Here is a 26,818-nt window from a genome sequence, read left to right as displayed (position 1 = left end):
TAGAATTGGTCCTATACGGGCTGTCATGTATGTTTAGTTTGGAAGGCAAAAGCCTGTCAGAGCCCAATACTCTACAACGATGTTAGCGCAGCGTGTAGAATTAAAGCTTATTTTAGAAATAATTATGGTCTACTGCTCAAAAAATGTGGAAATGTATTTCATTACAGATGTGGCACGGTACAGATGTGGCAGTGGCACTTAAAATCAGTGTTTTTTTTTTTGTCAGTGGCAAGAATCTTCTGAACACAGATGAAGCTTGTTTGTGGTGTTTCAGAACTGGTCGCTTAACTCTTACTACTAAACTTACTCCCCAATCCAAAAGGACCACTTGCAAAAACTTCCAAAATCAAATGCAATTTGCAATATTGCCAATATATTGTTCTGTTGCTAGACCTGCTCAGCATGTTGCACGTTCAACAGTTTAGTGTCAGTAAGATTTTTTTGGTAACACTTTACAATAAGGTCTTAAAATGAATGTATTAACTAACATGAACTAGCAATGAGCTATAAATTTGTTAAAGTATTTATTAATATTTGTTAATGTTACTTAGTAGGGCTGTGATGGCATCTCGAGCCATGCGTATAACTCTTTTAATATGTTTCTAAATTGATGTTTTAGTTTCCGCTTGGCCTGGATTATGTAATAGTCTTATTTTCCTGTGCACATAGAATGAAAAGAATTTCCATTCTTTTTGTTTGTTGACCTCTGTGATTTAAGGTTCATAATTTATTATTTTGATATCCATCATTGATGTAGCCTGGGGTTTAACCTAATATTCTCATTTCATGTAATGCAGCCAAACTCAGTTCTCTAAGCACAAAATGTGAGAACAGAGAGAGACCACCTATGAGCTGACCCCACTGGGTTTTTCAACGTTTTTGACCTCAAATTTAGATCCAGTCAATTTAGTCATTTGTATTTTAATTTATTTGATTTATTTATTATTATGTGGTGTCACAGAAGTATCCCTAGAATTGCTCTATTGTAGCATTAAATAATGCATTAGATAAAAAGAGGTCGTTCCGCATTGAGATCAAGCTATTTCCTTAAAGTATGTTCTCACACACTGTTTCTCTTTCTTTCTTTCCTCATTCTGTTAATCTCCCTCTGTATATTTCTCATCTTCCTTATCTTCTCACTTTTTCTCTTCTAGCCTGTAAATGTAATGGCCATGCCAACGTGTGCCAGGTGCTGACGGGGAAATGCTTTTGTACCACCAAGGGTATCAAAGGCGACCAGTGCCAGCTGTAAGTACATCTTCTTCATACACGTCTAAATGAGGGCATATCAAGACTTTTATTTTAAAACAAATGATTTAATAAATACTAATATTATGATTATTGTAATTATAATTAAAATATTTGAGGCTACGAAGTCCCCTTCATTCCATTTAGCTTGACTGTGTCCTCACAATCTGCAGACGCAGCACATTTTGTCTGCTTGTGTGCACACACTTTAATAGCACTAATGGAGGTGGAAGTGAGGTGTGGGAGTGTGCTGGCATCAGTTTGTGACTATTAGAGAGTCCGTTCATCAAACTCAAGTGCTTCACTCACTGCATTGTTGTATGTACATGCAACAATTCTAAAGAGTGGGTTGACCAGTCATGCTTATTTAGGAGACGTGGGTGAGAACTGAATTACCCACTCAGATGCTTCAGTTATAGAAAGAGAAGCAGCTTGAAATCCGCGCTGCTGTGTTGCATTCAGGGCTACAGAGCGGAGGGTGTTAGTGCCTTTGTTTTGTTCTTTGGAGCAAATGCTTTGTTCTAGGCTGATGTGTAACTCTGGGATATGAAGAGGTGTGCAGCTCATGGAAGGCGTCACTTGATGTTTTAACAGGGTTTTATCGCAGGAAACAGGAAACTGTGACTTTATGCCTGCAGGTCTCTTTTCACATTGTGTTATTTGCCACCACAGCACAATTTCATCATAAACTAAATGACAGCTGCACACCATAGTAAGGTAATGACTCAGGAGGAGAAGGCACCATGGAAAGCATTGTGCATTTTTTTTTTTTTTTTTTTTTTTTTTTTATACTTTACTGGTTCCATTGTTAACCGTAACTGAATGATGTTCGCTTCTGTTAATTTTTCTGTTTAATTTAATTTTTGCTGTAGGAAAGCATTCCTACAGCAGATGAAGCATCTGCACAGCACATGCAACATCATAATTAAATCTACTACACAATATGTTTCCAGTATAGTCCGATGAACTGGTTATTTTTAGTAAATCATAGTGGAACCTATGAAATTCAAAAAATCCAGTAAAAGTGTCTCTTATTAGTTGGTTCTTTTTAGTGAATCAAAAACAGAGTATGACCAACAGAGTCCGATTGTCAAACAAGTGACTCGTATGAGTTGGTTTTCTTAAAAACCAAGTAAATCAAAAGGCTATTATGGCTATTATGAGCTCTTTTTTTGTGTGTGTGTGAATCAAATACACACAGCGGTGTTGCTTGAACAAATGAAGTAAACACTGACGTCAAATGGACCTCACTCTGTATCAAAAGCTGTTGTGAGAAAACATCTTTTAACTTGACGTTTGCTGTGTCTGGTGTCTATAGTGGTGGTTGTGGGCTCGAAGGGTTCTATCTCTCACACACACTTTTGTTTTCGGCGTGTGTGTGCATACCGGTAGATGCTTGTTTTTAATTGTGTGTAGCCCAATCAGGCCAAGCCAGGTCCATTGATGATGTATTCAAGCGTGTCTTCATCACAAGGACAAATGAGTGCACAGACAGCATTTGAGACGGCCGTTACCGCTTCCTGTTTATTCCTCTCCTTCTCACTCTGTTCTCTCACCTTCATTACTCAGAGCGGACAGATGCCATTACCCATCCTACATAATGAGGTCCATAATGAAGCACCGAGACCATTTTTGTCACGCACAAACACTATCACGCTCAAAATGGTTGATTAAAGACCAGGGGTCGTATTCACAAAACATCTTAAGGCTAAAAGTAGCTTCTAACTCGCTGATTTTGGAGAAACTCTTGGAGAAATGGCTGTGTCAGTCCTAATTTTAGGACTCTTTTAGGACATTTTTGCTGTAAGAGTATTTCACAAAGCATTTTAGCGCTAAAGCCAGCTCCTAAATCTGTGAAAAGATAGGGGTTGTCAAGAGGACTCCTTAAGTCACTAAGACCAAATCACAAACAATCCTAAAATGGCTGCATCAGACACTGCCTAAAGACACTGTACACTATTGAAGCAATAGGCGATAGAGCATTGGGTGCTGAGCCTTCTCCCCTAATAAATGCAATAACTATTTTGATTTATAGATTTTAATTTGCAATGACATACAGAAACATTAAAGGTTAATTTATGTACAGGCAATATGCATTGAACGATGGAGAATAAAACATTGCAGTCAAGTTGAAAATAATTAATTGTGTGCGCTGATAGCCTTGTGGGCAGACTTCTCTCGATTCCTTAGTAAAAGTTGGTCTCAGCAGCTTTGTGAATAGGTTTTAAGAGCAAAATCTTACATTAGAACTTTTACTGGTATTTAGGAGAACTCTTACTGGCAAGATAAAATGTTTTGTGAATACGGCCTCTGATGTGCTGCAGTGATCGCTCGCTGTCCCCACTTTAGTGAGCTGACATTGTGAAAGAGCAGTTCAAAGTTTCCTTTCGCAGTCTTGAGTGGGACTTCAGAGCGACGAGAATGCGTCACTTTGCTTCTCGATCAGAGGACAGCTCGACAAGAGATATTTGAAAAGATACACATGATTAAAGAAAGAAAATTGATACAATTTGAAGCAAAAGCATACTTGATTACTGTAGAGTCCATCATCATCATCATGATAGAGTGTCATGGAGTGATAGAGTGTTGTGTATGTTGTGGCACTCCAGGGGCGACCCAAATGGGGATCAAATTATGGCACTACAGAGAGAGAGAGTGCATTAAAGCATGCACAGCATGTAGGTGTGCTCTCACTGGAGATTAAATTAAGATACTGAGAGTAAGAGTGCATTATATTTCATTGCCCTTACCGAGTACATTGTGTGCATGCGAGCATGGGCGTTGGAAACCTCTTCTGATTTGCAGTGTATGGGTGAGAGAGAGAATAGTCATTTCTGAAATGTCATCCAGATTAAAGGCTAGGGGACTGATATGCAGAGGTTTTAAAATGCCTGTGGTGCAGTTTGTTCTGTGTCCTCTGTACCGTGGTAAAAGTGTACTCTACCTTGTCCTCTCGTATTTATTACCAACTCTCGGAAAAAATACGAATGCTTCAGCTGTGTGTGATAAAGTTGGATCCCCGCAAGCTAAGGGCAAAGATATTTACAGTATGAGATGGAGGTCAGTGTATATTTGACTGTGAGATTAGTGTACTTAACAAGGTGGAGCCTGAATGTGTAATGCTTAAAACAGTAGAGCAGGTCAATTTACTTGCTTAATTCATTTCAGTCAAACGTGTAATTATTTGGATTATCATAGCCTTGGTCACACAGTCTATGAATTAGATTGTTTCAGGCTCAATATCAATGTTCAGAAATGAATAAGCGCAATTCGTAGGGTATGCTGAGAAGTGCAAAACAAACCACAATTCCGAAAACAAAACAACAAATTTATAAACGCAATGGAAAGACTGAAAACACAATATCATTTCCGAAAAACAAAATAACAAATCAGAAAACACAACGACAAGTCAGACAAAACAAAAAAGGAAGGTATATGTGGCGAATGGAATACTGAGCGCTGATTGGACGAGACATCTGTCAATCAAGACATGCAGAAAGTACAGCAGACTGCGGCAGAAGAAAGCCGATTCGCGTGTGCATGTGTAAATATTAGAGCTGTCTATTTAACTGGCTAATTTAGTGCTATTATGGAAAAAAAAAACACTTTCATATTAAAATCTTCCTACCATTATCTGGTTTGGCCAGACAAAATTATAAAAAAAACTCAAAGTGGGAGAGTGGCATGTAGCAAGAACAGCAAATTTAGCTTTTGACGCGAACAAGTTCGAGTCTCCCCTCCAGTGACAAATTGTAATTCACGATATTAACTTCTTGTTTATTGATCTGTATAAAATGAATATCACATGGAAAAAAATGCACTCTTGCTTGTGTGCTTAACTATAGGCTACCATATTATATATAAGACAAAAGCTCATGCAGGGGCATTGCCCCTATATCTGGAATTTTAGGGGCATTATGACTGTATTCTAATAGTGTTTGTTTGTTTTGTGCAAAGTGAGTGACGTACTCGATAATGTCAGATGTTTCGTCCAATCAGCGGTCAGTATTCCATTCGCCATTTTCCGTTTTGTCTGACTTGTCGTTGTGTTTTCTGATTTATTTTATTTTCAGATTTGTTGTTGTGTTTTCTGATTTGTTATTGTGTTTTCTAACTTGTTACTTGTTTTTAGTCTTTCCATTGCATTTATAAATTTAATTTAATTTTTTTCAGAATTGTAGTTTGTTTTGCACTTCTCGGCCACCGTAGTATGTATTACATTTTCAACATTAACACAAATGGCTTGGTATCGATCCAGATTTCCTGATCATGCTTTGATAAATCATAATTATGACACATAAAGTCATAATTATGGCATGCTAGGTCAAAATTTTGGCATACTAATTTGGCAGACTTTTTGTCATAGATATGACTAATAATGATGAGATAAAATGTAAACATTATGAGATATTAAGTTATATTTATGAGATAAAAAGTCATTGACAAAAATTTGGCTTTGTCATAATTATGATTTAATAAAGCAAGTTACTTTTTCTTCTGTGGCTTTCATGTCTAAGAGTTAAGTGTGAACCGGACTGTTTGTTTTTGCATGTAACTTGTGTGGACAGCTCAATAGAAAGGTTTTTTTTTTTTTTTTTTGCCCTGATTTTGTCACATTCATTACAGACTCCAAAGCCAAATTTGGCTGGACCTTAGAATTGTAATGCATTTGCATACTTATGAAAAAAATGTTATGGCCGAAATACATTTGAACTGGGTTCATTGCGTTAGATTAGCTCCAAAGTAACTATACCAGAGGCCGGCATTCTGCATTAACTATTACATCACTGCATTTACTCCTTAAGAGTGGCTTTAATGATTAATCGTATTCGCACTTCAGATATGTTTACAGCAGAATGGAGTGAATTGAAAGTGAATTCCCTCTCTAGAAACTAAGTGGCTAAATTGTTGTGAGGAGAGAGAGTTATGCTCTCAAATGAATGCAGACTTTAATTGGACCGTCAGTTTCTGGCTCAGAAGAGCAACAAGATGTGTAATCTGCTTAGGCTGGTGCTGAGCTGGGCCGACAGCGTTGTGTTAATTGTTTAGCGTGTTTGAGATTGAGGTAGAGGAAGCTTTGGGCTGTCTCCTGGCGCTCTCTAATGAAGCTCTGGAAATAAAGCACCCGAGAACAGTGGAATTACATAATCTGCCTTAGTATGGAAAGAGACAAAGATACTGCAGGCACCACACAAAGTCAAAACACACAAAAAAATCTTCAGCTTTTTCTGTTAATTTAACACCATTTTTCCATTTAGAGGTCAACAAGAACCGTTGTTAAAAATGTTACAATGTATGAATGGTAGCAATATGCAGATATGCTAAACTTGTACTCCGGCAGTTTACATTTATGCATTTAGCAGAGGTTTTATCCAAAGCGACTTACAAAGGAGGGAAAAAAAAACAATTTGTCAAGGAGCCAACAATATTCATAATATGCAATGCCAGGTTTATTTGACAGCTAGAAAAGGAAACTCAGTTTTACTGCAATTTCATGGGTTTGATATATGAAAACAGCTGTAGGTTTGTTTTTCATATGTAATGAGGAACATAGTTGATTCCTGTTGAAGTCGAAATGCAACAGAACTAGCAACACATTTTTTCTTTCATATATTGTGACACATCCGAGTGTAAAAACAATCAGGACGGGGACTTGATTCTATGCATTGGTTGTTGATTGGTTTTTGAGGTGTACTTGTTGCAGTAAAAGTCGTGTATGCATCATAAAAGAGAAGTCTGAAGTTTTCACCGGAAGCTCCAGGTGTGGCATTTTGATTAAAATTTACAAGTCCAAAAATATTTGAATGTGCATTTAGAAAATGAATGGGGAGAATTTTAATTTCATGCTGACTTTAACATCACAGGTGCAATATTTAACAGTTAATCAGGATATGCAAAATAATATATTTACAAAAACACTTATGCGGTAGGTTGTCTAGTCTGTCTTAAGACTTTTTTTAAAATATATTTCTTTCCGTTTTTTTAAAATTGAGTTACAAACTTTTTCTTGTTTCACAGTCCAGAACCTCTAAAATGTAAATGTGTTACATGAATGCATTGTAAGTCGCTTTGGATAAAAGCACTTGCTAAGTGCATAACATATAAATGTTATGACAGATGCATGTTCAGATTCATGCATCAGGTGTTGCATGGTCTCATTACTGATGTGTTTCATCTGTTATTTTTATTTTTTATCCCCTCTACAGTTGTGATTCAGAAAACCGTTACCTTGGCAACCCTCTTCGTGGAACCTGTTACTGTGAGTATGCTCTATTTGAGCTCTGACCTTAAAGTAATCCTGTTGTACCTTGAAAATTCATCTGACTCTGTAGGCACTTTCAAACTCAAAGGCTGTCTTTAGTCTGCCATTTAATGAAATTAGATTTAGGGGGCTTAAAATGCCAGGATGAAATTGCCATGAGCTGATGCACAACCACACAACAAGATAAAAGTGGTGGATGAGACATTCTGATTTGTCAGAAATCAAAAAAGTAGATGTAGATCTCTTGAACATCTCAGAAGATCTGCAGCAAACCATGTTGAAGCCTGTGTGTGCAGGGCTCAAATGCACAGCACTAGGGGGCAGTCTTGTTGTATATCAGAAACAGCCTAATCCCTGTGTATACATTTGTGTTTCTCTCTTTCCCTTTTTTGCAATTAATATCAGCAGTCATCATGGTGTCTGAAAAGGCTAAATGCAGTCAGTAGCGTTTAGGAGATGAAATTTCACTCCGTTTGCAAATCCTGCCAGCATTATCCCCATTGTCATCAATCAGGATTAAATAAAGCCTTCAATTTATCAATCAATTTCCATCCACTCTGCTCCCTCTGCGTCTGTTAGATGGAGCGCGTATGCTCGCAGGCTTCCGGCCTGAAAACTGTATCACCCGGCTGTATTTTCTCAAATAGTGTCCTGTAGGGGGAAGTGTTGCTGGAGAGTGGGCCGCAGGCGACAATATAAGACTGGTGAGAGTGTCAAACCCTGTCAGAGTGAGTAAGCGAATGATTCGAACTAATTAAAGACACGAGCAGAAGTTGAGCAGAAGTAGACAGTGTGAGCTCGCTTTCTCACACATGCTAGGTTTGACTTGTGCATTTCCTGAGGCAGCACTAGCAAGTTCAGTGTGTTCTGTCAGTGTTACTTGACTCACCCTCAAAGGAGATTGATCTTGTAAAAACAGTCCTCCAGACTCTTGATCATGCTAAATCTTCTCAGACTGGTTTAATCCCACACTCTTGCAGGGTGATCAGCCCACCATGTATTCCCAACATAACTGCAGTGGGCATCGTCTTTAATCACCTGAGTGGAGTTCATTTCCATTTCAACATTACAATATTCTAGTACCTTTGTTGATTCATTAGATTCAGATTTATTGGTCTACTCTAGAACACTTAAGCCAATGCACAAGACAGAAGATTGTTGTGCTTGCTGTCAAAAGGCACCACAAACCTTTTCTCCATGTTTTTTATTACAATTTAAAGCAAAGGTCTTCAATCCTGCTCATGGATAGCCACTGCTCTGCAGAGTTTAGCTGTAACCCAAATCAAACACACCTGAACCAGCTAATCCAGGTCTTCAGGATCGCTTGAAAAATCACAGGCAGTTTGAGTTGAAGGTTGGAAATAAACTTTGCTGGTTGCGCTGCATCCAAAATCGCGTACTCTTGAGTATGAACTACATTTGGTTTGAAACTTACTTTGTGACCGTTAAAAAAGTACATTCTACTTTGTATGAAAATGACATACTACATTTGCCTTGTCGTCATTATCATATGACCTGCCGGCATCAGTTTCGCCATTCACAAATCCTCTCCCGTGGCCTCATGGGATAGTAAAATGTCATTGAATGCACACTTCAGAATCTGGGCTGAAGTAGTAGGTCACCCGGGTACTTTTCGCCTACTGTTTTTCGCATACTATAAACTACTATGTATTTGGACGTACTACTCTGTTGGTGTACGTTTTTTTGCATACTATAATAGTAGGGAAGAATTAGATTTCGGACACAGCGTGAAGAGTCGGTTTGAACTGTTCACCCAAAAATAAAATATTCTGTCAAAATTTACTCACTCTCCTGTCAGAAAACAATGTTAACCAAAACTGCTTGGTTATCAACATTCTTCAAAATGAATTTTGAGACCGTAGCATCAGTCAGGAGAATGATCATGTAATTGACAGCAAGTCTGCGATTAGTTGTGTAAAGTCTTCACAATAGACGAGAACATGACAGAGAACTTGTCAGAGAAACTGTGAGTGTTTGATTTGTGCAGGATGATAAGCTTCGGTCTTGTAGTGAGCGTTTGGACTTAAATGTCATATACCAAGTTTTTCCTATTCTCTTTTAATAACTTACAACTTTTTGGCTGACATCACTTTCAGAACAGCTGTCTGACTTATGAAACTCACTGACATTCACTTTAGCTTCACCATTCTGTTTCATTTTTGAAAAGATCAAGCATATATCACCTTAATGGTTTAAGAGCAAGCTGGAGGATGGTTCAAGTTTTGTTACCTATAAATAGTTGCATCTAAAACTAATTTTGAAAGCGGCAACATTCCTTCTAGGTGCATGATCTGAAGGAAAGGGCTGATTCTCATAGTAGTTGATTTGCAGATCAGCTCTGTTCTGTACATGAAGGCTACATGATCTTTCAAGCAAAAATCTAGGAAATGAGTGAAACTATGGTGCTTTCATGTCACATCTGAATTGATTAAAAGCTTATAAAGACATCTTTCAAATTGATGGGGAGTGAAAGAGATGTTTACAGTGCCATATTGTGATTCACACAAACAGCTGTTCTCTGTGAGATGCCTGTGGCAGCGTTCAGTCATTTAACAGCCCAGGAGATAAGAAAACAATCCAGACATTTCTATGTCTTTGAAAGGGTGCTTTAAAGAGATGTCAAGACCTTGAAAAGGACTAAACCTACTCCACCTTACTGTGCTTCTTTAGAAATAATCTGAAATCTGGAATTCGCTGTTTAGTCTTAAACTTTTAAAACTTTAGCTCTAGTTCTGGGTAAAGTTAACAAGTTCTATTATGTAACTAAGCCTAGATTTTAAATACATGTAGACTTCTTATAAACAATTGAACTTAATCAGAGTGTATGCTTATTAAAGCAATGACACACTCTGAATGGGAGGTATTCATTTAGTGCAATTAAAGTGACTGGTGATTCATGTAGCTCTTCAAAGTAGCCCTCTTATTTGAAGAGTGAATGTGCACCACTCTTTCGTGATGCTCCTTAAATGGAAAGTTTTAGCCATTAACATGACAGAATTGCATGGTGTGGTTCATGATTGTATAAAATGTGATAATTAACAATAGGGTTTTGATCTGAACAGATAACTTGCTGATTGATTACCAGTTCACCTTCAGTCTTCTTCAAGAAGATGACCAGCACTACACTGCCATTAACTTCATGGCCACTCCTGAACAGGTCAGTCACAATCTACTTATCTGAGAACAGAAGTGGCTTCATCAATTACATCAATTTCATAGTTCACCCTAAAATGATAAATCTGTCATCATTTACTCACTCTCATTGTGTCTTTTAAAACATATACGTATTATGACTTTATTTTGTGAACAAAAATAAATAAATAATATTGGAGAATGTCCTAGCTGCTCCTTTACATATATGGAAAGCCAATAGTGATCACTTTTATATAGTCCTACATTGCCATATGGAAGCCATACTGCTATAAACTCACCTGAAAATAGTTATTTTACAGACATCAACTTTGTTTTCTCTTTTCATTTTGTAGACCAGCAAGAACTTGGACATGTCCATTAATGCCTCAAACAATTTCAATCTGAACATCACTTGGTCAGTTGGGTCAACAGGTACTGATTGCTATTTCCCTCTGTTGAATATTTGCTTCTGTTTTGTTGTATAATAGTTACTTTTGTAGTAAACTAGCATGTTTGTTGAGCAAATCTTCCCTTTTTATTTTCAAAAACAGATTGTCAGTGCACAAAGGATACTGTGTTTCAAGAAATGTTTTTTATAAAGTTGGACTATTTTTAATTTGACAGCATTTTAACACTTGTAATGGGACACTCAAAAAAGAGACTTTTTAAACTTTTAAGAGATGACTTTGCCCTGAACATCAAAAACATTTTTTTTTATTAATACTTGTATTCTGGAAGGATGCATGAAATTGATCAAAAGTGACTGTAAAGATATTTATAATGTTAAAAAAGATTGTTCTTTGTTTCCACAAAACTACTAAGCAGCACAACTGGTTTCAACATAATATTATAGAATATATTAAGATAATATTAAGAAACATATAGATAATATAAACAGAGCAATTCCAATAGGGTCCTCACACCATCTGTGCTCGGGCCCTAATTACGAAATTTTACATGAACACCAAATTAGCATTATGATTTTTGATGGGTCATGTGACACTGAGCAAGGGTCATGTGACACTGAGCAAGAGTAATGGCTGCTGAAAATTCAGCTTTCAATCACAGGAGTAAATTGCATTTTGAAACATAAAATTAAAATGTATTAAATTGTAATGTTTCACAATATTACTGTTTTTTGATCAAATAAGTGCAGCCTTTGTGAGCATAAGAGACTTCTTTCATAAACATAAAACAAATCTTACAAACCTCAATGTTTTGAATGGTATTGTAAACCAGTCATCCATCCTTAGTAGTCGGTCAATTGGATGTACAATGCCTAGTCGACCATCGTGATGCAATCTTTCTTAGCGTAATATCGTAATGGTTCTGATACACAGATGCTAATGCATTCTGGTTTGACCGCAGTTTGTTCCTGGGTGTGTTGGGTATTTTGCAATAGACAGACACTCAAGGACGTCACCATTATCCTCTATTGTTTATTTCTGTAATCACCTTTTCGTCCAAATAGTCACCAGCCAATTTTTTTTATGTGACTTTGACATTCTTGCTCCTCTTTAACAGGTTCACCCCTCTCCTCCTCGACCTCCCGGCTCCCCTCAATTAATATTTGGAGTGGTGTCTTTCTGTTTAAAGACACTCTCCCCTGAGAAGGGCTTCTAACAATAGTCTAGTGTGCGGCTCTGAATTCTGGGGCTGCGGCGTCTTCAGGAGCACTGAACGATTTCAATTAAGATAAACATTGCCACGTAGTGGCATTTGGGATGTCATTTTGAGGGCTTTGTTTCATAGTGCTGGTTTGGAATGACGATTGGTGAGACTTAAGAGTTTCACTGGAGGACTTCAGAAAAGTTTAAAAAGTCCTGATAAAATAGGACAAAGCCTGCTTTTCTTTTCAACTCCCACAAGTAATTTTTGTTACATTATGGTTTTATACCATGTTTCTCATATGTTTAAAATAGATAATGAAATTGTCACGCTGAGAGGTTGATTTAAAACTAATTTTCTTCCTGAATAAAACATTTCAACAAACAACTAAACCAGTGCATGCGGTCAGCCTAGTTGATTACTGGTGCAATTCATTGCATGTGCATTGCTCTCATTCGCCCTTATTTAATAGCTCAGAAAGCATTAAGTGGCAGTCACACTAAATTTTAACCATGCAAAATTATTTCAGACCCCACCATAAATATAGGTAAAGAAATTTATGGACAAACATTTTTTTTGCGCATCTAAAAATGGAAGTCAGTGGAATATAAAGTGTAGCGTTTACCCTTTTACCCTTTATGGTCAATGTCTTAATTAAGAGAAGTTATGAGGTGTATTAAATATCATTTCTGAATGCCTCTTTTATTCGAGTTGATCTATCGCATTCTTTTCCCCTTACAGCTGGGACCATCTCCGGGGAAGAGATCCCCATCGTGTCCAAGACTAACATCAAAGAGTACAGAGACAGTTTCTCTTGTGAGAAATTCAGTTTTCACAGCAACCCCAACATAACCTTCTATGTGTATGTCAGCAACTTCTCATGGCCAATCAAAATACAGGTGAGGACACATTTTGACCAGTTTGAGTATGTTAAGTTAAGCTTTTTTTGGGGGGGGGGGGGGGGGGGGGGGTAAAGCAGGAAACATCCATCTCCTTTGTTAAATGGAAATCCACAAAAACAAATGTTTCTAAAAAGATCCAGCGTTCCTTGATATGGAAATCAATTATTCAGTTATGCACTAGAACAAGTTTGCATCTTATGGTCCATAAAATTGAATCAGCTGTTAAGTGGCAATGTGTTACGTTGCCAGATGCCTAGACAACGGACATAAAATGACATTGCTGGAGTAATGTGCAAATTGATGCTATCTATCATGGAAAAACATCTATGTTGAATCTCTACTCTGGTACATCACCCTTAAAATGAACGATGTTTGGAGTCTTTATTGCTTGCAATCAAACAGAAGGAGAGATATACATACGTTGGTACAGGTAGTTTGGTTTTAGAAGGAAAAAGAAATCTTGTCAATATGAAACTTCTAGCCTCTATTTAAAACCTATAGTCATTAAAATTGGGTCTTTATGTGTTCCTTAAGATGGTGACTATACACAACCATTCAAAAAGAAATTAATACTTTTATTCAGCAAAGATGTATTAAATTGATTAAAAGTTACTGTGAAGACAGTTGTACTTATTTCTATTTAAAAAAAATTCTGTTCTTTTGAACTATTTTCAACTATTTTAACTAAAATTATTACGGTTTCCACAACAATATTAAGCAGCATAATTGTTTTCTAAAATTGATAACAATGAGAAATGTCTCTTGAGCACCAAATCAGCATTTTAGAAAGATTTCTGAAGGATCATGTGTCGCTGAAGACGGCAGCAAATTCTGCTTTGCCGTCACAGGAATAAATTGCATTTTAAAATATATGAAATAGAAAACAGTTATTTTAAATTGTAATAATATTTCAGAATATTACGATCAAATAAATGCAGAATTAGTGAGTTATTTCAAAAATAAATAAATAAATAAATATATGTATGTATGTATATGTGTGACCATTGAGACTTGTGCTTTGTTTGTGCTGGAAGCTTTAGGGAACGCGCTACTACAGAGGCTCATCCACACTGACAGTCCCCTCCCTTTCTCTGTCCTCTGAAAACTGCTTTGAGCATGCTTTCCAGTGCTCGATTACATCAGCATTGCATTATATGAGTGTATGGCTGGCCCTAATCAAATGCTGTGTGGTGGAAGAGTTAGATCCCCAGCACCATGGATCAGACATAGATGTGATCTGGCACTATGAACTCACACCTCAGCTGTGACTCTGGTCTTAAAGAAATAATACTCCAGTGTGAAATTTCATCACTTGGAGTTTTTATGACACATTGACTTCATTGAGCTCTTCTTGGGTTCTCAGATGCTTACTTGAAGTTAATATGTCATTATGTATGATATAGATTACTTTTTGGGATCAGTGTTATTTTAGGATTGTTTACATTGCAAATCAGGTTTATTGGCAACATTTGCAGACTTTCAGCTGTTTGCAATGAACAAATCAAACGAAAGTAATTTAAATAGCTCAACACAACAAATGTTTAAGTGGTTTCCACAAATTCAACTGAAAAAGCAACTTTTAATGATTTCTGCGGTCTCAAAATTATTCCACCCCTTCATGGCAAGCATCTTTAGTACTTAGTAGAACACCCATTTGCTGTTTTAACCTTCTGCAAACGAGATGTACAACCAGACAGCAGCTTCTGGCAACGTTTCTGAGGAATCTTAGCCCATTCCTCATGAGCAATGGCCAGTTTAGTAATATTCTTGGGTTTGCGACTTTGCATGCTGCAGCCACCGCCTTCAAATCCCACCAGAGATTTTTTGTGGGGTTCAAGTCTAGCACTTCTTCTGCAACCAAGCACCTATTGGAAGGTCCAATGCCGCCCAAGCTTCAGCGTCCTCACTGACGGCATGACGTTTTCTCCTAGGATTTCCTGATACTTCAATGAATCCATCTTGCCTTCCACACGCTGCAGGTTTCCAGTGCCAGAGGATGCAAAGCAGCCCCAGAGCATCACATAGCCACCACCACGCTTAAATGTAGGCAGTGTTCTTTTCAGCATATGCTTCATTCTTCTTCCTCCAGACATACCGCTGATCCATAGGGTCGAAAAGTTCCAGTTTTGTTTCATCTCTCTACAGAACAGAATTCCAAAACTTCTGTGGCTTATTTATATGATTTTGAGCAAGTTGGAGCCGACTTTTCTTCTGCTTTTTGGTCAGTAGTGGTGTACGTCTTGGAGTTCTGGCATTGAAATCGCATGCGTTTAGTACACGCCTTACTGTGCAAGCTGAATCCTCAGTGCCTGTTGCCACCAAGTCTTGCTGCAGGTCTTTTGCAGTCACTCAAGGGTTTTTCTGAACCTGCCTTCTCAGAAATCTGTTTGCAGCCATTGATAGCTTATTTTTCTGCCCCGGTTTCTCTAGGAACATTTAGTGCCTTCGCTATCTTTTTGTATCCTGTTCCTTGTTTGTGAAGAGTGATGATACCTTCTCTTAACTTTTTGGACCATTCCTTTGACGTAGCCATATTTCTAACATGCAGTCAAACGTGACTCTCATCAAACCCCTGGCCCGTTCAGATATTAAATGTCTTCTTGCTCTAACTAATCTCTAACTAATGAAGCCCAGTGTTTCCCCTACCATTGGTTTGAGGGGGCGGCCCCAATGGGTGAATATTTTTTTTATTTTTTTTTATTTAATTTTGCCAATAAACCTGATTTGCAATGGGGGTTGAATCATTTTTATTACAACTGTGTATATTTTTACTGTATTTATTAATATTTTGAATTCGTTTTTGTTGTTTTTAAATGTTACTTTAATTTTATTAATTCGTTTTTTATTTTTAAATATAGATAATACATTTAATTAATTATTACTTCAGTTTTAGTTTGTCATTTTAGTATATCAACTTAAACAAAATCTTTTGAAATGTTCCGTTGGAAACTAACTGAAATTTTATTTTAATATTTATATTTTATATTTTATTTCGGGTACCAAATTTTTTTTTTTATAGTTTTAGATAACAATAACAACAACACTGTTTGGGATTGAACTGTATAAATGATCATTGTTCAGGTCAACTGACATTTCTATTTAATTATATATAGATTTTATATCAGTAATGAACAATCAGCTGATAATAATAACAAAAAGTATTCTGACATAATGATTAGGACTTGACACAAAGGATATTTTTTTTTATCACCCTGTTGTGGTCATTATTTTACAGTAATGGACAGCTGATTGAATATTGTCCTTTCAGATGGCAAATTACCCAAAACGTATGCAAAAAAGAACATTTACATTTACAGTGCTATGCATAAGTTTAGACACCCATGCTAAAGTTGATTAAAAAGAGGAATAAAAAATCATCTTTTGGAAATTGAACTTAATGCCTTAATTTAAAAAATTAGGAAAAATCCAACCTTTAAGGACACCAATTTTCTTTGTGAATGAATAATGTATCGTTTTTTTTTTTTTTTTTAGGATACTATGCATCCTGATAAAGTTCCCTTGGCCTTTGGAATTAAAATAGCCCCACATCATCACATAGCCTTCACCATACCTAGAGATTGGCATGGGGTACTTTCCATAAGATCATCTCTCAATGCAAATCAAACTAGCTATTAGGCTAACTGAAATAAAACCATGCCAATCTCTAGGTATGGTGAAGGCTATGTGATGATGTGGGGCTATTTTAATTCCAAAGGCCAAGGGAACTTTATCAGGATGCATAGTATCCTAAAAAAATTATTAAAAAAAATACTTAAAAATAAAAATCTGCCTGCCTCTATGGGAATTTAACATAGGGGTGTCCAAACTTATGCACCCTGTATTTTAAGGAAGAACATTTATTTATTTACGATATATTATTCATTCACAAAGAAAATTGGTGTCCTTAAAGGTTGGATTTTTCCTAATTTTTTAAATTAAGGCATTAAGTTCAGTTTCCAAAAGATGATTTTTTATTCCTCTTTTTAGTCAACTTTAGTATGGGTGTCTAAACTTATGCATAGCACTGTATTTGTATGTACTTTCCATTACGGTCAGTCTGTCAAGCAAGTTATTGTGTATCACTTTATACGGATTTACCAATCTTTAGATAAGATCTTTAGCTGTGCTAGTGGTGGGGAATTTCAGTTTATTGTGATAAACAATTCTTGAATTATTGGACTCATAATATTACCTGTACATTAAATAAAAAGAAAATCATTGTATAATTTGCAGAAAGATAGACAGAGCAGGCATGCTAGTCTATATACTTACGTCTCTGGTAGTTGGTTCACACTAGGCAATGTACGCTCCTCCCACCCCTGATGTCTTTCCCTAAATGACCAGTCTCTGAAGGAAAAAGTAATAACCTTCTATACTGGTAATAAAATATATTACACAGAATATGATAAACACTTATAGCAGTCCTTTAGAGGGTTCGATGTTGAGCAGGTTTCTGTGCCTAGTGAAGCTATTTATTAAAAAATCCACCTCAATAAAGGGAGATTTCATCTGGTCGATATCCATATGGTTTATAAAGATAACCACCACAAATCCTCTCAACCTTTCTGTCGTTCATTACCGTTCGCCAGCTGTGCACCGAGACGCTCAGATACTGCAAGTCATTTGTTGTTGGAACTATCTCCAACAGCGAGAATGCACCTAATATTGATCTGCATTCATTCCTCTGTTCCTCTATCACGTATGAGATGAGTTCCTTTGATAAGGTTCATTTATTTACGTTGGTCTCACAGACCTTCATCTCGGTTGAGCTGTGTTCATGCAGTAATAGTTTTCTATTAGATTTCCCAAAAGCAGAGTCACTTATTTACCATGGCGATGCATCATTAAATCAAATGGACCCCCTTGACACGCTGAGCTCGCTCTCCTCTGATGTTTATGATCAGAAAGTGTGATCAGCATTTATTAGCTTACCGAGGAAATTGGGACTGTGAAACAATGTACATATGAGGACCCCGACCCCTCTGAAAGCATCAGATATTAGATATGGAGAATTGAAGTGCTCTTGTTGTGCAGGAAACCCAATCTGACAAAACATTACTGCTGCTTAACTGTCTCATTGTCTCATGGGTCGTTGTGAGGTCAGCCAGTATGAACAAGATAAATAATACATTCTAGGCATATAGATGTGCAAGCTTTTATTAATTTTTTTTTTGCTTTAATGTTACAATACGTAAATAAAACTGTTCAGTGAAAGTAGTTAAATTCAGGATAAATTAAGCCTTTTCAAACAAAAAAAATTTGAATTTTAATGGATTTGTTGTAGTCTTGTTGCATATATTTAAATGAGATTTGTTATGGTTAATGAAAATAAAATCTAGGAGAAAAATATGAAATCAGGCTGTCTGTACACATACACCACCATGCAACATATTGAGCCATTTGCTGTTTCTTAGTGTTATTATTATTATTATTATTATTATTATTACATATATATTAAAATAAAGTAATTGCATATCTAAATTTTTAGATATATATATATATATATATATATATATATATATATAGAACACACATAGAACACACACACATACAATATATATATATATATATATATATATATATATATATATATATATATATATATATATATCTCATAGAACACGACTTTAGGTTTGGACACAACTTGAATAATGAAGGTAGAACAAAGACTTGAGACTTGATGGTCTCACAGTAGTTTCCTCTGTCCTCTTTATACAGAATGTTTCAAAATGCTCATTAGGATAATTTTCCTGACAGTCCTGTCTGCATCTCAGATGCTTTGTTATTGGTTATTCATTCTACAGCACGATGAACAATAACTATACAGGGTGGTTTAAGTCCTTACAATTCATACAATGATCTAATATATTATAATTAATGAATATTAGAATAACTATGATAAAAGGGATTCTTTCAGCTATATGATTTAGACTTATTGACAGACTTATCGATGTCAAACCTGTTTCTGAATTTTTGTAAATGGAAATACTTGAATGTTACTGTTCAGATATGCAGTATTAAGAATTATTTTAGATGTACTGTATGTCTGCATATGATTTACAATGTCTACATGACCTAGGCTATTTGGTAGTGTTAACATCTTGTCCATGTGGTGCTTCCACAGCATTATTTATGGCACAACAAGGTATGGTCTCAGTGGGAGCAATGACTTAACCGGGCAGATGTAGGGGCTGCACAACTGCTCTTTTCAATCCCAGCATCTTGCTTGCTTGTCTTTTGGGGACAAAAATGGTTCAGCCTTAATGGAGTGTTAAAGCTTTCTCTAGCGCTGTCTTTAGCCCCAGCCATGTTCCTGTGACAACGACTTAATGAAATGAATGGGTTCCCCAAAGGACCTGCCCCGCTCTGCCATTGTTGCATTATTCATCTGGTGAGTCAGGGTGACTTACAAATTCGTACATTTAGAACATTAATCTGTTTATTTTTGCTGGGTATATTTATCCAAGTAGTTATTCTCCTTGCCTTACGGGATGCTAGGAGAACACACTTTCTTGAAACTGTGAACCCTTGAACAACTTTTCAAAAAAGTGTGTTGATGCTTAGTTAATGGCCCTGCAGTATTCGCTGCCAAACCCATGATGTCTCATATCATTCAAACACAGTGTCTTCTGAAGCTTGGCCAAGAATGAAGCTTGTCTGCGGATTCATGTAGCATATCAATATGAAATCTCTGAATAAAACATCTTTGACAAGTTTAGTTGCCAGAATAAAAATTCTTACGCATAAGTAGCATAAAACATATTCTGATCCCACTTTACTACTCTTTACTACTATGTACTTGCATTTTAGCAGGTCAGGTAAAAATCTGAACCAAAACACCTTAATGTTAATCCCTGATATGTTAAAGGCACAGCTAAATGTGACATTTATTACAATGGGTTTATGTGAAGATTGTTTTAAGCTCACTTAAATTAAAAGTTGTTATTTTTAAAGTGTGCAACCTTTTTTTTTGAGTGTGCAACTTGCCTCCAGAAAACAAATTAGATAGGTACACTGAAGTTGGATACAGGTAAGGTTAGGGACAGGTTTGGTGGTATAGTTTGGTTTTCAAGTCACCATGAAATCAAAATCGATAATTCTTTTCTCTTTTTTTTTTACAGAATGTTGCAGTGTTTATTATGAATGATTTATCCGTACACATCATTATTATTGTTTAATTCATGTGCACTTGTAATCTATAATCGAAAATGTTAACCTCACCTCTCCCTCCAAACGACATCTGTTCTCTTCATGGTGTATGTCTTTGCAGAGAGTGGGACTAAATATCCTCCACTACTGCTTGCAAACTGGCATTCAGATCTGCCTCCATTTAGTTAGCAAATCTCGATTTCCTATGATACAATTAATTCCTGAAGGATGAAATCAAGCCTCTCCCTACATTTTTTTTTTTCTCAGTCCAGAAGCGGCTTAAATAGGGGAAAAAATTATCGCAACATCCTTTTCAAGACATCTTTTAGGGGTAGAGATATGGTCAAGTATAATTGTAACTACAATTAGTTACATGCAGATATTTTTTTTTAATATAAGTAGAATGTTAAAACAAATACGTACACAATAAGTGCATTGTACAAATTTAAATGTTAGTACATAGTAGTTAAAGACACTTAATATAAAGTGGGTCACATATTCTTACTCTCTCCAGAATGCAAATCTACCACTGGGCATCTTAAAGCTTCCCTGTGTGCAAAAATCCAGCCCATTTGAACGTGCAATTATGGACTTTTCTTCCACTGTGTCATTAAATCCCTTCTTAGCCATGTTGAGCTACACCTGTCCCAGAAGGCAAACGTTTGGCATGTGTGTAATGCCTGAGGGATGTCAGCTCAGGTAACCATGAACAGCCATTATTGCCTCCATTTAACAATTAGAGGGGACAAGGAAAAAGAAAAAATGATGTATGTGATGCCCCCTCAAGCTATAAAATCTGTTATGACATTATCTCTTGTGAAGGACCCTAGCCGCAAGCAAAGGTCTTCATCATCTTTTCAGGTAAAGAGCTGTTCTTTGGTAACCCGTCACCCCGTCATTTATCTCTCTTTTGCTTTTGTCCCCTCACAGATCGCCTTCTCTCAGCACAACAGCATTATGGACCTTGTGCAGTTCTTTGTGACGTTTTTCAGGTGAGTGCTTGTGCCGTCATTGTTCCTTACACATTTTAAAGGAGAGATGTAACACCGAAGCTGATCGTAACAACATCTTTCACCTGTTAAGCCAATGTATAATCATTTAGTGACAGTCTGCCCGGGTTGGATTCCTCAGCAGCCGATGCATTTAATGCCTTTTCCCTTTGGATTAGTGAGCCAGTGCTGAAACAGCTCTTTAAGCCAAGAGGAAATGAGACCTAATTGCTTTTAGTGTCCTCCAGCTCTACCTATTTGCTTAAACTACCATATACATTCAAGGTTTTAAATGATCTAATGGAATAAGTTCTTCTGATAGACTTGGTGCGGTCACATTAGCAAAATTTCACAGAGACAATAAGGCCCTTTGTCAATAGTATAAGAATAAGTGTAGCGAAACATGCTCACACAGAAGCAACTTTCAAACCTTGCAGCTTTCTGTTGGTCAACATGGTGAATTTGCAAGACCAACATGAGCGAAATCAGCATGGCGAGTATTTTCGTCCTTACTCAAAACTCCCCATTGTGCGGATTCCTATTGAAATGGCTGGATTTTGCCCATGATGTGACTGCACATGTAAGCTGCATGAAACTGTTTACCTTGCTTCTATTGTGCCACTTTCTATAGTAGTTTTACTTTTAAGGCATAGTTTACCCAAAAATGTAATTGATTTACTCACCCTTATGTCTTTCCAAACCTGTATGCTAGCCACTCTTTACTATAAAATTAATGAATGGAGCCTGAAGATTTCAGGCTTAAAAAAAAAAAAAACGTTTTTATTAACTGAAAATCTTGACATTCAACTTAGCTCTTTTGCACTGCTTTATGAAACAATGTCTGATTTTGGAACATACAGATTTTGAGTCATATATTTTCAATACATTTTTTGATTTAGTTAACAAAAATTTCAGTCTGGTTCTTATACAAAGCTGTCATATGACTTCAAAAAACTTATGTTGCTTTTGAAATTTTTTTTTTAACTTGAAAGCTTTCAGCACCCCTTAATTGTAATTGCATGAAAAAAAGAAACCAGCACTTTGTTCAGAATTGATCCTTTTTCGTGGAGTGCAGAAGAAATAAATTCATATGAGATTGGACCAAATTGAGGGTTACTAAACAATGACAGCTTTTTCTGTTTGGCTGAACGAGATGAGACAAAACACAATTGAAAATGAACTTTTGATAATGCTGTCACGCAATGCCTCATGCAGAACTGCTCAGCTCCTTCCTCCAAATGAGGTGTCATTGCCACAAGGTAGATCTGTCATCCTGATTTGTTAATTTCTGTGCAGTTTCTTGATTTGTCATTAAATTGTCATTGTGTCTTGTTAGATTTGGTTATAAAGACCATCTCTCTCTCTCTGAATGGTCAATCTCTTGCTGCTGCCGCTCCCTCTGGTGCTTGTCCTGGATTCAGATCTTTGTCCTGGATTAGACATCCCCTCTGGAAGCTGGTGTCACACACTGATGCACTCCGACACGGGGTCAACTTGTTCTCCAAACAGTCATGTTATACAGCTTGCTTGTTTCTGACTGCTTGGGCAATCAGTTTAACTAGTTAGCTTCAAGCGTGCCTTAGTGTGTGTAGTGTGACATCCACACTGGCAGCGTAAGCAGACTGGAATTAATCCGTTATTTTAAGAAAGCTTGGCACTTCATTCTGAAAATTCAGTTTGAGTCTGCTAAATACAAACCTACCTTCAGAAGAACCTGACTCAAATGTTTAGTCCTTTCACCAACATCATTTATTCAAAATATGAGTGAAGAAGGAAGACTTCTTTTCAGGTGAACTGTCAGGCGTTGAAAACCGTTCTGTCATCTGGGAAGTTCAAATGCTGTTGTATGTTGCTCACGTATTGTACAGGAAATTGCACCAGCTTCAGCGCACCTTCCCTTGGCGTCTGGATGCAATAGGTGAGAAGAAGCATATAGTTGATTTCAAATGCTTCAGTGGATGCGTAGTTGGCAGATTACTTGTTTTAACCCCGTGAATTGCTGTGGAAAATGTGCCATGACAAGGTGTGGTGCAACTGTCAAATAGGATAAACTGTCAAACAATGATTTTCATTTTTTTTTTTTAAGCATTCATCCATCTTGTTCACCCGCACATACTCTACATTTCATTTGAAGTCAGTGCATTTTATATATATATATATATATATATATATATATATATATATATATATATATATACACTCACCTAAAGGATTATTAGGAACACCATACTAATACTGTGTTTGACCCCCTTTCGCCTTCAGAACTGCCTTAATTCTACGTGGCATTGATTCAACAAGGTGCTGAAAGCATTCTTTAGAAATGTTGGCCCATATTGATAGGATAGCATCTTGCAGTTGATGGAGATTTGTGGGATGCACATCCAGGGCACGAAGCTCCCGTTCCACCACATCCCAAAGATGCTCTATTGGGTTGAGATCTGGTGACTGTGGGGGCCATTTTAGTACAGTGAACTCATTGTCATGTTCAAGAAACCAATTTGAAATGATTCAAGCTTTGTGACATGGTGCATTATCCTGCTGGAAGTAGCCATCAGAGGATGGGTACATGGTGGTCATAAAGGGATGGACATGGTCAGAAACAATGCTCAGGTAGGCCGTGGCATTTAAACGATGCCCAATTGGCACTAAGGGGCCTAAAGTGTGCCAAGAAAACATCCCCAACACCATTACACCACCACCACCAGCCTGCACAGTGGTAACAAGGCATGATGGATCCATGTTCTCATTCTGTTTGCGCCAAATTCTGACTCTACCATCTGAATGTCTCAACAGAAATCGAGACTCATCAGACCAGGCAACATTTTTCCAGGCTTCAACTGTCCAATTTTGGTGAGCTCGTGCAAATTGTAGCCTCTTTTTCCTATTTGTAGTGGAGATGAGTGGTACCCGGTGGGGTCTTCTGCTGTTGTAGCCCATCCGCCTCAAGGCTGTGCGTGTTGTGGCTTCACAAATGCTTTGCTGCATACCTCGGTTGTAACGAGTGGTTATTTCAGTCAAAGTTGCTCTTCTATCAGCTTGAATCAGTCGGCCCATTCTCCTCTGACCTCTAGCATCAACAAGGCATTTTCGCCCACAAGACTGCCGCATACTGGATGTTTTCCCTTTTCACACCATTCTTTGTAAACCCTAGAAATGGTTGTGCGTGAAAGTCCCAGTAACTGAGCAGATTGTGAAATACTCAGACCGGCCCGTCTGGCACCAACAACCATGCCACACTCAAAATTGCTTAAATCACCTTTCTTTCCCATTCTGACATTCAGTTTGGAGTTCAGGAGATTGTCTTGACCAGGACCACACCCCTAAATGCATTGAAGCAACTGCCATGTGATTGGTTGATTAGATAATTGCATCAATGAGAAATTGAACAGGTGTTCCTAATAATCCTTTAGGTGAGTGTATATATATATATATTCCTTGAGCATTTGAGGAATTCAGTTTTGCCATCACAGGAATACGTTACATTTAAAAAGTGGTAAGTCATAAATATGACACAAAATGTTGAAATAATGCCAAGCTAAGTCATACTGTATTATGAGATGAGAAGTCAAAATGATCACTTTAAAAGCCATAACTATGACAAAAAGTCAAAACTAATTAGTCATCAACTAATTTCATAATATTTCATAATTTTGACTTTGTATGTGATAATTCATCATTTCAATTTAGTTGCCCGTTATCGCAGAGAAGGCTTAAACCTAGTCCCAGGCTAAAATGCAAGTTTGAGCTGTCTTACCTGAAAGTAAAAAGCACTGGCATATCTTAAAACATGCCAGTGCCATTATTTTGTCCTAAGAGATACACCAGTAATGTTTTTAAAGTCATAATTTTGACTTTTCATTTCCTAATGACTTAGGGCCAAATTTACTAACAGCTTGCGCCAACGCAAACCCTCTTTTGGCGTTTAATAGTAAAACAGTAAAATACTGTCAGGATTTACTAAAGACATGGACAGTTATTATTGCGGCTGACCTTATTGCAAATGCATTTGTAGGATTTCCCTTTCAAATGCAATATTTATGGGTAGAGAGAATTTAAATGAATCATGCAACGTGATTTGGTTTGCGCTAGTCAATTGACTGGTTTTTGTACTGTTATTTAATGCCCCAAAAAGCGTGTCTTAAGCCACTTTGCACCTGCACCGTTGTCTTAATGGAATGCCTTGGTCATTATGGAAATGATCTGGCTGTGTTAGTGTTCATTAATATGTGCATTGTCAGTAAATCACCTGCAGAACTTTACACTTCCATCTGGGCTTTTATGGGATTGCGGTTTTAAACTTATTTGCCCTGTTTAGTAAATCTGGCTCTTAGTATTTCATAATTAAACTTTTTAAGCCCATAATTGACTTAGTATGACATAATTTTGACTCTTTATGTCATAATAATGATTTACCAGAGCATTTTTTTTCTTCTATGTGGCAAAAATGGGCTTCCTTAAAGGCATCTTTCTGTCAGAAAGTTTAACTCTTTCAAAAAAATAAAAAAATGAAAAAAAATTCAGGCGTCAGTGCATGGGAAGTAGCGTTAAGCAGGATTTAATGCTGTCATTCAGCTGCTTCCTCCAATGAGCGTTTCCCTGATTTTATCAGTGTGATTTCCACTTTATTTCCACAGAGTGAGATGACGGCTGGAATCAAGACTAGCCTCAGGCAGATTCTGTTCCATTACCAGTGCAGCTAGAGAGATGCCTAACGTACAAACCTGGTGTATCTAGACATTCCTGATAATATTAACTTTCTAGTTATTACAATAAAAAAAATAAAAAAAGAATGACCCTCTCTGTAAAAGGGTTTTGCAGGGGTGTGTTGAAAATGTATTGTTGATTAAGAACCTGTCAGTGTTTACCCTGAAATTAGAGCAGTTAACATGAGCAATAGTGAAATGCATTTCCACCCTGTGAATGGCTTTTTAACAGTCTCTTTGTTAAATGCAAGATAATGCATTTGGTTCAATTCATGCAATCCATTTGCTTTTATTTAATATCTAACACATGCCGTTCAGTCTTCAGGGTTGGACATGAGTACTTCCTCTCCCAGGTTTGCTATAGCTGTCTCTTTTTTATCCATTCTGCACGTAGATTGCTTCATTCAGATGATATGGGTATGCGCCTCTTGATGTCGGCGTCTGCGAAATCACTAAAAACGTCCTTCAAATGATTTCATTTCCCAGACATTTGCTCATTTACATGGAGCTCAGTGAATCAGCAAACTGTAATGCAGAGTGATTTGACTACGAGTTTAACTAAACATCAGTTGTAAGAGAGGTGTCATGCCGTTCGCTCATCCTCTAGATCCTCCTCTCACTGTAATGAGACGGTCAGGGATGCCAGGAAGGCTAAAACTGGGTGCTTAAATGGCAGAAAATGAAATCATCAGGGGGTGACAGTGTCATTTTTGCCTCGTTTGGTCTTGATGATGTCAGTGGTGCTTTATGAGACCGAAGCAAACTCACCTGGCCTAAGGGGAATGATTGTCACCTTCATTACAT

At 37.1% G+C, this 26,818-nt stretch overlaps 1 protein-coding gene across 1 annotated transcript in view; it reads left to right on the top strand.

Moving 5' to 3' along the window:
* The window catches only part of atrnl1b (attractin-like 1b), an 89,282-nt gene that overhangs the window by 31,682 nt on the left and 30,782 nt on the right, over positions 1 to 26,818 (top strand). Inside the window, exons 20-25 of the mRNA XM_079851921.1 lie at positions 1,155 to 1,248; positions 7,455 to 7,507; positions 10,594 to 10,688; positions 11,017 to 11,095; positions 13,013 to 13,170; positions 21,253 to 21,314. Of these exons, the coding sequence (XP_079708047.1) occupies positions 1,155 to 1,248; positions 7,455 to 7,507; positions 10,594 to 10,688; positions 11,017 to 11,095; positions 13,013 to 13,170; positions 21,253 to 21,314 (541 nt within the window). The remainder of the gene's footprint in view (positions 1 to 1,154; positions 1,249 to 7,454; positions 7,508 to 10,593; positions 10,689 to 11,016; positions 11,096 to 13,012; positions 13,171 to 21,252; positions 21,315 to 26,818) is intronic.

This window comes from Squalius cephalus, assembly GCF_949319135.1.
Source record: "Squalius cephalus genome assembly, chromosome: 19".
Lineage (NCBI taxonomy): Eukaryota > Metazoa > Chordata > Actinopteri > Cypriniformes > Leuciscidae > Squalius > Squalius cephalus.
This window is presented reverse-complemented; position numbering and strand designations above follow the sequence as displayed.